Source organism: Myotis lucifugus, unplaced genomic scaffold, assembly GCF_000147115.1.
Source record: "Myotis lucifugus unplaced genomic scaffold, Myoluc2.0 scaffold_58, whole genome shotgun sequence".
NCBI lineage: Eukaryota > Metazoa > Chordata > Mammalia > Chiroptera > Vespertilionidae > Myotis > Myotis lucifugus.
Window position 1 is genome coordinate 5505485 of NW_005871106.1, and position 14576 is coordinate 5520060.

General features: G+C 39.5%; 1 protein-coding gene across 1 annotated transcript in view; it reads right to left on the reverse strand.

Moving 5' to 3' along the window:
• The window catches only part of PIEZO2 (piezo type mechanosensitive ion channel component 2), a 330099-nt gene that overhangs the window by 70484 nt on the left and 245039 nt on the right, over nt 1–14576 (reverse strand). Inside the window, 3 exon segments of the mRNA XM_023754259.1 lie at nt 1611–1771; nt 2554–2768; nt 12676–12849. Of these exon segments, the coding sequence (XP_023610027.1) occupies nt 1611–1771; nt 2554–2768; nt 12676–12849 (550 nt within the window).

Sequence of the window (14576 nt, forward strand, 5' to 3'; positions counted from 1 at the left end):
TGAAGCCACTGCCTTGAGAGAGGAGCCTCCAAGAACTGTGGTTCCTGGCCCTGTGCTTACCCATCCCTCCCTCAGAGAACCTGCAACTTCAATGCAACTTTCTGCATACGATCTCCCTCCCTGTGTGCCCAGAGCTTCTAGGGGACACCTGTAACCCAATAGTTAATGTGACTTTGGTTTTATTTACCAGCCATTACCATCAGACTGCAAGCTGAGACCAGAAGTGTGTTTAATGCTTTTATGCCAGCATTTAGCACAGTGTAAGTATTCAATTTATTGTAATTTATTATAAGCATATAATAAAGGCTAAATGCATGCTTAGTGAGAGTGAAAGTAATAATCAAAATAATAACAATGAAACATCATCTGACATTTAGGAAGAATCTCAAGCTTGCAAAGTTCTTTACTTCCTTCCTTCAGTCAGTAAACATTCATTGAGCTTCTACAATTGGCCAGTCCCTCTGGGAGTTACTAAAGATACTAGAAGAAATATATGGTCCCTTTCCTCAAAGAATAACTTGATCTCCTAGAGCACTCTAGGAGCCTTAGAAATGAAAACAGTTATGTATAAAAGGGGAAGAGAATGTAACATATTTTTAAATTAGGTCATTCCAAAGTGGCATCATTCCTCAGTAAGGAATGTTGATATGAGACAGGTTTCTGTAACAAATTCTTTCTCAGAGTCCTCTCCTCCCTTGGATGCCCATAATGATAACCCTGGAAAGGTTTAGTATTTGTGGTAGAATGACCATGAATGTTTGTGAAAACAAGCTCCCTGGCTGATGGCCTTGGCTGAGGATAGTTTGAATCCAACGAATGTGGTCACACCTCTTAAAGATTTAACTGGGGATGCTGACTTAGTTCTCATTTTGCCATTTACTGATCAGCAATTTTTGAGAAAGGATATATTTTGTATTAATCAAAAGTAATGAGCTACAAATAGCAAGTGTCATTGCTGTCTTGTCTCAAAACATCTATATATATAACAGGCTAATATGCAAAGTGTCCCCTTGGAAGTTTGACCACTCACTATGATGTGCACTGACCACCAGGGGGCAGCACGGAACGAAGGAAGGCCCAGGTTGGCAGCGGGCAGCCTGGGAAGGGAGGCCCCAGCTGGCAGCTGGAAGGCCCCGATTGGCCCTGATCACCGGCCAAGCCTAGGACCCTACCTGTGCATGAATTTCATGCACCAGGCCTCTAGTCCAATAATAAATAAGGTGAACTCTACTAATAATTTTATTAAATTTTGGAACCCAAGTTTATTCTTTGGTAACATAAACTATTGTTTATTTCTCAAAGAGAATTTGGGGAGATAGATTTTCTCACTTGTAGTACAGAAAGGCAGCTTGCTCTCACCACTTCAACTAATGAGAGCAATTCACCTTTGTAATATGACCAAGCCAATTAGGAACTAAGCCAGGAACCTTTTTTCCCCTTCCTTCGGGACAATTGCCCTTCTCTTTTTTGTAAAATAAAGTGTATGTGCCTATCTTAGGTCTTGATGTTCTAATATATTGGGAATTACATGTCCAAAAAATAATAGACAGTTGGAAAAGAAAAATAATGCCCCACTGTTTGACCTGACGATGCAACAAATTTTCACTTGCCTCTTTCACAGAGACCCAGATAATGTACGATGAAACAATTTTGATGATGTGCAACTCCAAAATCCACCACATGAACACTTGCAGCTTGTGAAAGTACTCCAGGAACTTGAGGAAGAGCACTGTGAGGCGGTCAATCACCAGGTGCCATTTGTTCCTTAAATCTGCAAAACAGGAATTCACCCAAGAACATACAAAAAGTGGACCTGTTTGTTTTGTGTGTGTGTTTTTGAGAGGGAGGCATTGTTATTTAAAGCATATCTTGTAACGTTCAGTTTGTAATAAGAAAATGCAAAATAAGAATAGTGAGTAAACTCTAAGACCACCGAAATCTGGTGAAGGGTAGTCTAACACTCCCATGTGGTGATGATGACTTAGGCAGCATGTCCAGGGACAAGGTTACTTTGATCTCCCTTTTAATTTAATTAATGTGAAGAAGAATCTTGACCTGATGATCTCTTAAAGCTGAACTATGATTCCCTAATTTCCTGGGAATATTAAGTAACACGAGCTCCATCTAAATGATATTCTTATTGCCAAAGTCATGCTTCTGTAAGTGCCATGCTCCTTCCAGCGGCTTGACTAGAGAGTGGGGAAAGCTCTCGGTGGCCTGCGGGAGCAGCCAGGCAGCCGGCTGCCGGAGGTGGGAAGAGCCTGCTTCCCTGGCAACAGCAGGTGAACGCTAAGCATCAGCGTGACCCAGCCTCAGTTCACAAAATGTGGTCAGGCTCATTTTAATCATAGCTTCCAATCAAATTAGTCATTTTCTTCTTTCTGCCTTTGCAAATGGAACAGAAACATTTCACTAGAGCAACCACAACACCACACCCCAATTTTTGTTTTACTCGATGGGTCTAATATGGATCTGTTTGGTGCAAGTCTGTGCTTCATTCGCTGGTCTGTCTGCCACCATTTCCTGAGCAGCTCCCGGCAGTGAGTGAATTACCTGATGTCTCTTCCTCCTCTTCATCTTCTTCTTCCTCCTCCTCCTCCTCCTCGCTGTCTTTCCCAAGTTCACCCTTTTCCACTTTTTCAGAGCATCCCTCTGGTTTCTCCTCACCAAACTCAGCCTCCTGCTTCCCCTCCAGCTTCTCCGGGCTGGCGGTCAGGGTCAGGTTCAGCATGGCGAGGTCTGGCAGGCTTCCTTCAGGGTGGGCCAGCCTGTTGGCAGAGAGCAGCGGAGTCAGGAGGGGCAAGGAGGCTGGGAGACAGCCGAGTGAGTGAGGGGCGTGTTAAAGGAGGAGAAACAAAAATGAACATCAGTGCGTTTGCACAGGCCTTGCAAGGTGGGGTGGTTAGCCTCTTGTCACTTTTTTTTTTTTTAAAGCTTTTTCTAAAACCAAACTGTAAACTCACTTAGGTTTTGTTATCTCTTCCAATTCAGGTTGTAGTGATTAGTCAAGTCATGAGAGCTCTCGACACCTAAACTTGACATTTTTCCCGGAGGAGAAAATGGTCAGAGTTTAGGATGTAGAAGCATGAAATGGTGTCATGTAGAGCGAGCATTTCATGGCTTCACAGGGGGACTTACGCATTTTGGTGGATTGGTAATTTTTTCTTGATGCTGCTCAAAGTAATTGAAATAGAAAGGGAAAAAAAAAGGAGATGAGAACAGAAGAGTTATAAGGACTATCAGAGATCACACATCATGCTACATATCATCCACTATGTGCGGCTGCGGGAAGTGCTGACGCAAATGCATTCCAGGGTGGCATTGGCAGCGTGCGTGTGCTGGGGACCCTGGGCTTGGCAACTGGTTTGAGAGTGGGCAGGACTGCAGGTTGTAAGGGAGAGAACATGTAAGCTACTGAGGCAAATCATGTCATGCTTTTTTAGTAACGCAGCAAAGCATCCCTCAAGAACCAAGTCATTCACATTTTATACAGGTTTTAAAACGATTCTTAACGAATGTGTGCTTTCAGTCAACCTTTGCATAGACTCATCCCGTTCTGCCATCATTTCAAGCATATGCGGTGGGTGCTAAATGCTTCCAGAAGGGTGTCTGCGTGATGTCCCCGTTCACGGGCACGGATGTGACCTGCTGTGCTAGTCTTGAGAGAGGGCAGGGGAGCAGCCTCACTGAGCAGGGACAGCAGCCAGGGCATTGCAGCTGATTTCACAGTGGATAAGAACAAGTGTGATCTATAGCTTGATTTTTTAAAACATTCTTTTTATTCATATGCAAATGAATGTTTGAAGGAACAGTTGTGGGTAATAGAGTAGGTATTAGGAAAAGGTCTGCCGGAGATCCTGGCGGTCTTCTCCACTTGTCATAATTAATCTATACATATCAGCTTCGTTGTCACAGGATGAACAATTAATAATGTTATCCTACCTGTATAATTGTGGGCTCTGAGTAAATTATTTAACCCTCCTGGGATTTAATTTATTTTCTCTAAAATGAGGAAGTTTGGCTAGATAAAAATCTAAGCTTACTTGTAAATGGTTGGTTTTATATTTGAAACACACCAATGATGTTGGATAACTATTGGAATGAATCTACATTGTCCTTCAATTTTCAGAGAGGTTGTCATTCAAAAATAATTACTTAAAAATATTTTTATTGATATTTAGAGAATGAAGAAGGGAGAGGGAGAGAAACATCGATGTGAGAACGAAACATCGATTAGCTGCCCTGACCGGGAATCAAATTGGCAACCCAACCAACTGAGCCATGCCGGCCTGCTTGTTGTCAAGCAGGTAAATTAAATAATGCCAGAAACAAATTATCAATTGCATGAAGAAATAACATTCTAAGGATGTTTCAGCCCTGCTGGAAGGAGTTAAGTGGACATATTTTCTAAAGCTAGGCAATGGACCCTACCATGGTTGGGAAAAGTTGCCCAGTCTTGAAACTGCCATATCCAATGTTACACACCAGCACTGCGCATCACACCGCAGCGAGCACACTGCTGTTCCTGTTCCTCGGCACTCTACAGAGCAAATGGTACTAAATGCAAAAGCAGTCAGGTGCTGCGGTTGTCAGGTGTCAGTATGTATATGCTCTCTTCAGCATTGCCAGGGGCTTGCATTTTGTAGGTGAGAAGATAAACATTTTTGTCACGACAGGGATTTCTAGCTTTTACTGTGGAAGTATGGCCATCTCAGAGTGCGTTTCTAATGTCTCCATCGACACTGCCATGGCTTGGTACTGACAAAGAGCTTCCTAATAATTCGTATTATCTATGGAGTAAAGCACAGAGATGAAGCTGTTTCTGCACCTGCTACGGTGGCTACATAACAAAAGTCCTCAAGCAACAAGGCCCCAAAGTGCCCTTCCACACAGGGTATACTGAGTGGAGTTTATTGAATGAAAGACTCAAAGAAAATACAGTTTTCTTTCCTGAGTCTCCAGGAAAGAATGTATACCTTCATGTAGCCTTTCCCCCCACAAGCAAATGAAAAAGAAAGGATCCAGATTTTTCAAGCTACACTAAAAATCACACTCTAGGACCAACATTCCCTGAAATGTTTGGCTAAGGAACTTAAAGCACTGGTAATTTTTTTTACTGATTATCACGTGTGAATTACCAAATCATCATATGAAGGGTTTCTATTTCAGGCCTCCAAGTAGCCCCCTCCCTCCTACTTCCAACAATCCCACTTTTTTCATGCCTTTTCCCACGGGAGCTCATTTTCCTCTCTGCATTTTCTTTAATCATGCTTATAACTTTGTTGCCTTGTTTTTATTATAATTCAGGCTCTGAGCATTAATCCTCTTACTATGTCTTAAATAAAATAAAAGTTCTCTCCCTGACTGTTCTTTTGCATTCTAACAAAACAGATGATATTTATCTGTTTATTCACCCTCTATTTCCTTCATGATTACACAGCCCTTTGTGTGTGTGTTTCTCTATTTATACCAACATCATTTTATTCTAATTATGATTCTGAGGACTCTCTCCTGGAGGTCAGAAATCCAGTCGTACTCTACTCATATCCCTTGCAAAATTCAGCATTATGCTTGGCATACACTATGATTCATTGACTGTTTGGTGACCAAATTCTATGCATTGGAGAGGCATTTTTTTGTTGTTTTTGTTAATCCTCACTGGAGGATATTTTTCCCTTGATTTTTAGAGAGGGTAAAAGGGAGAGAAAGAGACCAAAACATCAATGTGAGAGAGACACATCGATTGGTTGCCTCCTGCACATACCCTGACCAGGGCAGGGGAACCTGTAACCAAGGTACATAACCTTGACTGGAATCAAACCCAGAACCCTTCAGTCTATGGGCTGAGCTCTATCCACTGAGCCAAACCGGCTAGGGCGAGGCATTCTTATTTGAAACAGCAGAAACAGGTTATGTTACATGAGAATTAAAGAGGCTTAATTCTGTACAAGAATTTGATGTTGAAAAGCCACATATTAAGTTAGTTCCCATTAAAGAAAATGGAAATCTACCTTTGTAAAATCTCCATCTATATTCCATTTACTTATAACTATTTTGATTTGGAATATGTGGTAATGCAAACTGCATTCACCCCATTCATTAGACTACTAGAAAGAAGATTTCTTGCAAACCTATAGTGTTCATAAGTAACATTTAAAGTAGAATTTTAGTGTTTGAGATTATTTTCTAGAAACTATAAGCACTTTTTGAAGACTGTATTCATAGAGGAGCAAATGACTTGTAAATTTAATATAACATCTTAAACATGTGTGGTACTAATTCCTCCAAACTAATCCACTAGGCAGGATGGGGAGTAAATGGCTTCCATTTCTGTATATGTGGGAGAAATACCCATTGCTCCCTCTAAAGTATTCTAATACATACTGATTACCAATTCAGTTGGCTCTTCCCCACAATTCTTCATATCATTGAAATGTTATCAGTCACCTATTCTCAACACTTTGCCTTGCCTCCTACCTTATAAGGTAATGTCTACATTTTAATCAAAACAGAAGTTGATTGAATGCAGCTAACCCACTTTCATCGGGGACTTAAAAGCACAACAGTGAGCATAAATAAATAAATTAGGGGAAAAATAAAGCTTCTTAATAAAAGCATTAACCTTATCATTCTAATCAAAAGTGGGCTTTCTTCAAAATTGAACACACATACTGCCTTTCAGAAGCACATGTTCCTAATATATGGAGACGGAAGATGATTTGACTTTGGGTGGTGGACGCATAGTGCAGTATACAGATCTTGTAACATAGAAATCTACAGCTGAAACCTATCTGATCCTATTAACCAATGTTGCCCCAATACATTTAATTTTAGAAAAACCCTCAAGAAGCACATGTTATCAAGTGAGAGACAAGTTTGTTTGCTAACATTTTTTTTCTGGGCATAGCTCTGGCCTTTATTAACATGCTAACACTTAGAAAACAGTGGAATACTTGGAGTTTTTAATCATTTTGAATCTTGATCATTCTGGGACTCCTGAGTGAATTCAGGGGCCTGGTGACTTGGGGTAACAAGCATAAGTTTCTCTCAAGAGATAAGTCTCGGGCAATCAGGACCGAAACTTGCATCAGGCTCTGCCCACCTGGCCCATAAACCAATTCCTGTCCTCTTTGGTGTCCCTGCCATCTCCTCATAAAGCAAGTGGTAAACACTTTATGAGAAACACAAAGAGAGAAAGAGATAATAGTCCCTCATGTTTTGAGAGATAAGATTTAAATACTTGCTCAAGATTTCTAGCTAGAGTCTGTATTGTACTTCTGTACCTATCAGCTAAAAATTGGAGGTTCAATTTGCTCTCTCAGGTTGTCAACAAACTGGCTTCTGAAAGCAACCAGCCAGTCCTCATTCCTCCTTCTTTCGCAATCTGCACAAGGATGCACTAATTTTTCGCACTTCCTTTTAGAAGTTCAACCCCCTAAGGTTTGCTATTTGGTTGTCAGCCTTGGGATTTTACCTAAGAGAAAAGTGAATAGGATAAAAAAAAACTCTTTCAAAGAGGCATGTTAATTGGGTTTGTTGCAAGATAAGTGTTTCTATTACTTAAATTATTGGTTTTATTACTAATGACATGAAGTTTTGGGAGTGGATATTTTAATTGACCTAGTTAATAAAGTAAGAATAGTTTTAGTAAATGAGATGCCAAAGGATCTTTACTCTGAACTGTTGGGGCACTTGAGGACAAATATATACACAATACTATCAATGCCACTCTTTGTGGTCACTTGCATTTTTTTTATCTCCCCAGCTAGGTGACATGCATCTAAGATAGGGTTGTGTCTTAGTGTCTGTCTTTGTGCCTTTTGTGTTATGTAAATATATTGTGAAATCTGGTGATGTAAAATATCCTTCTTCAATATGTAGAGCTATATTTGAAAAAAATCGATGTTTTAATTTTCTTTTCACCATGCACTGTTGTGACTATTTTCACTTCATTTAGTAAATATCTACTGAGGGTCAACTAATGGGTAAGGCCCCAAGGTAGGCGATATGTGGATACCTTGGTGATTTATACAGGGCCTTCAGGCCTGAGGAGCTGACACCTCTGACCAGGGAGATAAGACAAGCAGGCAGCTAGAGGGCTGGGAGGCAAGTGTTGGGAGGCAGCGATCAGAAAGGGCCATGGGAATTCAGAGGAAGGACAGTTACTTCTAGCAGGAAAGCTGGCGCTTATGGGCAAGTCTGTGGAGGAGGTGGTTCTTGAGCTGAGCTCTCAATTACGTGTTGAAGAGAAAGATGAGCTCCCAGGCCAGCCTTGAGCTAATTCTACCAAAGAAATTTGAACCAAGACCAAAGGCTGAGTGAGCACCAGCTGAAGACCCTCGTCAACCTCCGAATCCACTTGGCGGCACCATTTGGAATAAACACCAAATGGTTTGATTTGCAAAATACATCCATGAGCATACCTGAAGACCATTGTCCACTATCTGATGACATAACTTTTCAGTTACAAAACAGTTAGGTGTTTAACATACCAAGAGACCCTTCTTAACAAAAACAAGAGAGAAAACATCGAAGTACCCACCTATTTATTATTTGATATACACGCCCATTGACTTTGGCATGGCTACGAGGTGAGAGGTGGAAGCACAAGGTTGCATGCGGTGGCAATAGAGAGACAGGGTGGAGAGAGAAAGGAGATTGTTAGACAGAGACAAATAAAGCAGATTGTGTTTTGTAAGCATTCCAACATCAGGTATGTCATCAACACACATATCATGCACCCAAAAACAGATAGCAACATCCAATAGCAACATGAAATTAGACATGTTCAGGAAAAATATAACAAGTCTCTCCATTCTTCTCATCCCTTCCCATCTTACATACCTTATTAAAAATTTGTAATGTTTACATTTTCAGAGTATCCCTATCAAATAAAATACAATCTCAAGGATTAATTCTTACTCCTTTTCCAGAATTAAAAAAAAATAAAATCCTACCAGATAACCATATTCACCATATTGTTCTCTAAGGTTTTTCTAAAAGAGAAGCTTAAAAAAAGTCACTTTATTTCTATATGCATCACAATACCTTCAAATTTAAGACAAATTGCAGTGATGGATATTTAAATAAGTAATGAATATTTAGTACATTATTATTAAGTATATATTATATCAGAATTATAACTGTGGTATGATATTATATATTTTTATCAATATATGAGCGAAATGATAGTCCTGAGAATACCAACTTAGAAATAATAATATTCTCGTATGTATTTCATAAAACTTTTTCATAATGCTGACTTTACAAATTTGGTACAGCTAAGCACAATAAATTTTGCTCCAGACATGTGACATTTCCCTACACTACCTATGTGTACAATGCACATAGCACACACACGCAATGGACAAAATAGGACAAGGACAGTTGGATATTTACAGAAACAATAGTGCTTGCACCAATGTAAGGAACACAATAATTTGATTATTCCCAATTTGTGGGCCCTCTTTATTAAAGCATCTATGAAGGAGGTGGGAGAGAGAAAGCAAAGCATGACAGTTAATCCAAGTTCTGAAAATATTTTTTTAAAATATATTTTTATTGATTTCAAAGAGAAAGGGAGAGGGAAAGAGAGATAGAAACATCAATGATGAGAGAGAATCATAGATTGGCTGCCTCCTGCATGCCCCACACTGGGGATCAAGCCCACAATCCAGGGATGAGCCCTTGATTGGAACTGAACCAGGGACCCTCAGTCTGCAGGCCCGATGCTCTATCCACTGAGCCAAACCAGCTAGGGCATGAAAATGTTTCTTCTTCATCATTTCAAATTTAATGTAGTCAATGATTAGGACTCCAGAGATGATAATAATAATAATAATAATAATAATAATAATAATGTGAGGTGCACATTATAAGTAAGAAAAATACTACAATGGGAAAGAGTTGCTAAAAAGATGGGCTATAGAGCATGTTTGAAGTTAAAATTTGGGAGCTTTTATATTAAACTCTTATATGAAGTCCAAAAATACTAAACTGGAGTGAGTCCTTCAAATTCTTTAAGGTTCCAGAAGGCTTTTTCCCCCCAACACAAAACTAAAACTAAAATCCCATGTACCTAAGCTCTTCAGATAGCTGCTATTATTACTCTCTCTTTACCCTTTAAATTTTATTGGAAAGTTAACTGTTAAGGGTGTGCTTAGTGATAAAGCAAAGCTGTGAGGAAGGCAAGCAGTGACCTCACACTGCTCCAGATCATTGCAACCTTTCTTCTCTTACTGCGGTGTAGAGAGTAAGGGCTGTAAATGTAGCAGCCGAGGAAACATGGGAAATGCATCTTGACATGAAGCTGTAGTCCCTCCCCGGAAACTACAGGATTGAATAATATTCTATATACCCAAGGGAATTCAGTTTTCACATACCCTCTATTTCAAAAGTTGTGATTCCTTAGGCTGGTAAAATCTTTTCTGAGATGTATTGTCTTCTATAAAACTATGGTCCTAAAATTCTCTGTTGTTTTGTTTTTGTTTTTTAATTGTGACTTATATCTCTATTTGGCTGTGTGAAAGAGGACTCAGACATGACAATAAAAAATAATGGTGGCCTGGGCCCTCACTAACTGTAGTAGGAGGGATATATGCAGCCAAATTAAAAAAATAATAATAATAATGGCAAGAAAAGGCTCCTACATAGAAAAGAAAGATGCAAGGGAAAAAGGGCATCTAGAAGAAAAAAATTTAAAAGGATTCATTAGCAATTAGTAATAATTATATTTGTTTCACAAACATTTCAAATCTCTGCTAAAATATTTTTCTTGATTACTGAATATGACTTTTTGAAAAAGTGATGAGGGTTTGTAATTGAATAAACTATGTTACATTGTCAGAGTTAAATATCATACGCTAGTTTGACCCATATGTATCACAAGCAATGTCAAAAGAATCATTAAATAATATTTTTTCTAATTATTAAAAATTCAGTTGTCTATGCAGGCATTGCTTTTATAAATTTTTAATCTTAGTGTTATTTCTCCTGCCAACAAGTCTGCCGACAAATAATCTCTCCTAGGGACCCCCAAACTTCTGTTTTTCTTATATTTTTATTTTTTTTAATTTATACTTCAATTAACGTTGATATACAATATTATATTAGTTTCAGGTGCACAACAGTGATTAGACATCTATATAACTTCCAAAGTGATAACCCTGATAAGTCTAATAACTACTTTATGTTTCTGAATGTTTGATTCTCATTGAAGGCAGCAACTTACCCCGTCCACACCCTTCTCCTCCTGGGGCACTAGGAGGACACAGGTTTTCATTGAGCTTGATTATTTTTTTAAAATATATTTTATTGATTTTTTACAGAGAGGAAGGGAGAGGGATAGAGAGTTAGAAACATCGATGAGAGAGAAACATCGATCAGCTGCCTCCTGCACACTCCCCACTGGGGATGTGCCCACAACCAAGGTACATGCCCTTGACCGGAATCAAACCCGGGACCCTTGAGTCCACAGGCAATGCTCTATCCACTGAGCCAAACCGGTCAGGGTTGAGCTTGATTATTTATGGTGGTAAAAGGATAAGAAATAATGACTGGCGGACACACTGACAGTCATCTGGAGTATGCCCAGAATGAAAACTAAATGTAAGCTCAGGTTCAACAAAACACAAGGAAAATAAATCTGCTGGTCATAAGTAAAGAGAAAACAATTATAAAATGTTTTTCATCATCAAATAAAAGTGTTTTTGAGTTATCCATAATTCCAGCTCCTATTAGAGCAGAAAATTGAAAGCTTGGTATTTCATAAACTGTGCCTGATGAAATATTACTTCATTTTCTTTTGATGTACTCATTTTTTCCCTTGAAAAGAGTTAGGGGAATTTTCAACTGTGGCATCTACACTCCTTAATACAGCCCTTGGCTTTCTTAGTTACTGAACAAGCGTTTTTCCAAAAACTGAATCATAGACTAACTATGAGGCAGAGAAGAAAATCAGTATTGACATTCATAGAAGAATGATGGCAATTTTCCTGTGATACAACAGATTGGGGGATTTGCGATAACCCATTGGGGTTGCAGCACACATGGGCGGGGAGAGCAATATCCCCTTTGTTACTTGTAATCACTTTATATTTATTGTTGCAAAGATAACAACAGAATGCTGATAAAAGATGTTGTCTTCACTTTTTCTTCTTAAATGTTATTCTAGTTACAAATAGGGAACAATCAAATTACTGTGTTCCTTAAATTGGTGCAAGCACTATTGTGGATGGTAGATTCTATCCTGTTAGCGAAGGTTCATTTCCAAAACAGATGGGGAAAATTCTGCCCAATCATCTTTTGGAAAGCTCTCGCTCACAATGACCTCCTTAGTGGTTTTCAGCACAATAGAAAACTCCTTCGAATTAGCTAGACATAAAATATACATCATCAACTCTAAACTATTTTAGTCTACACAGCTACTCTGAATCTACTCAATAACTACCAAGGTCACTTTATATTAATGTCATAATCATTACCAATTGTTTCAAAAAGTGTCATCAAATATCCCACATTTTTTTCTTTTTTTTCCCCTCACTTACAGGTTGATACTCATGGAAAGTTCAAGGTTGAAACTCTAAATTAGATTATTGGCTTCTTGCAAGGTGGCCAAGGAAGGAGGGAAATTCGGGCTGCCTTCCTAAGAGGTGTGTGCTTCTTGTGCTCACTCACCTGTAGATGGGGCTGTCTTCCTTGCTGGGAATGGAATTTAGGTCTGTGAGTTCCAGGAACCGGTCATGGAAATAGTGAAGGTGTAAAATGCACACCAGAAGAAAGGAGGTTGGGATGAATATGCGAGTGAATAGTTCAGCCATGCTGAACTGCTTTAAGCCGAGATCCTCAAGCCTGCGGGGGGTGGGGGGGTGGGGGGAAGAGAAATAAGATCCTTTCTTAGGCAATGAAGACACAGTCTTTTTACTGTAAATGACACCTTCGTCAGGTGTCCAGCAGTCCAATTTACCAGCTTTCACAGTGGACAATAACAACCTTGATATTGCCAAATTCAGTGACTGCTTCTCTGTCTTTGTTTAATTTTGCCTCTATTCCTTCTTAAAACAACCCCGGTCTTCATGCCCCCACACTGTCCTGGTTTCCCTCTTCTGTCACCACCTCCTGCTTTTCCATTGAACCTCCAGATGCTGAAATACCCCAGGGCTCAGTACTGAGTCCTTCTGGAGCTTACTTTCCCTAGAAAATACAATCTCCTCATGGGGATTTAAATACCATCTTTACATCAGTGACTCAGATGTGCATTTAAAACGCAGGCTTTTCCTGTGGACTCTCACTCTCATACCAAAATGTCTACTGGAAGTTGGTTGTTTCATAGATATTTCATACTTTGTGTTTTGAAAACAGTATTCTTAATTTCCCTACTTTCCTCAGCCAAGCTGTTCTCTACCTCTCTCACCACTCGAGTCTCCTCTGGTAAATCAGTCTAACTTGTGCCAAATTCCAAAGTCAGGAAGTCTTCCTTGATTCTTTTTTTTCTTAAATCTCATTCATCCACTTTGCCTTCACTGCCTGCCTGAACATCTCCTGAATCTGCACTTCTGCTGTCCATCTCTACCACCACTGATTCTGGGTGAAGCCATCATCATGTCTCACAGGTTCACTGCTATTGCTCACTGAGCAGTCTTCTTGTTTTTCTACTCGTACCTCCTGACACATCACTTTTTCTCAGTTAGGTGCTTTAAAGACTTTTTAAAATTGCACCAAGAATGAAATACCAACCAGTACTACCAAGAAGTCATGTTTGTCCTGGGTGCCTGGTTGAACTCTCCCACCTCTTCTTCTCTTCTCCTTCCACCCTCCACCCCCTTGCTCCTGGCGGAGAGCCTTCCTTCAGTTCCTCATATGTGCCGATTTCTGTCCAGCCTTTTGCATTTGCTGTTCCCTTTGCCTGGGATGCTCTTGAGCATCTCAGATCTCAACTCACGCATTTTTTCTAAAGACAAGCTCCTTCTTATATTTCAGGTGGGACTTAAGTGACACCTCCTCAGTGCAGCCTGCCCTGACCACTTCATTTATGTTTGGAATCCCTCATTGTTCACTACCTCAGCCTGTTTTTGTTTCCTTCACAAACTAGTCACAATTTATAATTAATTTATACATTAAGTCTCTCTTTGGTTTGTCTCCTCTGCTAGAATATAAACTGCAAAGGGCTTAGATTCTGTCTGTCTTGCTTCCTGTTGTATTCCCAGGCACAGAACAGTGTCTGGCACATGGAGGACATTCAATAAATATTTGTTGAATACATATTAAATATGTGTTAGTCTAGCTGCTTGGTGATCCTTTTCATCTCTTCTCTTAGCCACCAAAGTATATTTACTCTATGCCCAATTCTGGTTGGATTTCTAAACTAATTTCAGTTATTTAAAGAAGAAAACTAGAAAAGGATAGAGTACCATCTATTACATGCACAAGGAAAATCATTTCATAACCACTAGTCTATAAGCACTTAAATAATTTTTCCCTGTGTCATCGACTGCTCTTTATAATCATGGCACAAGCTACACGAGTGAGGAGAGGCTGCTGCTTTATATGGTGAGTCCATGAACTACTGATGAACTGAA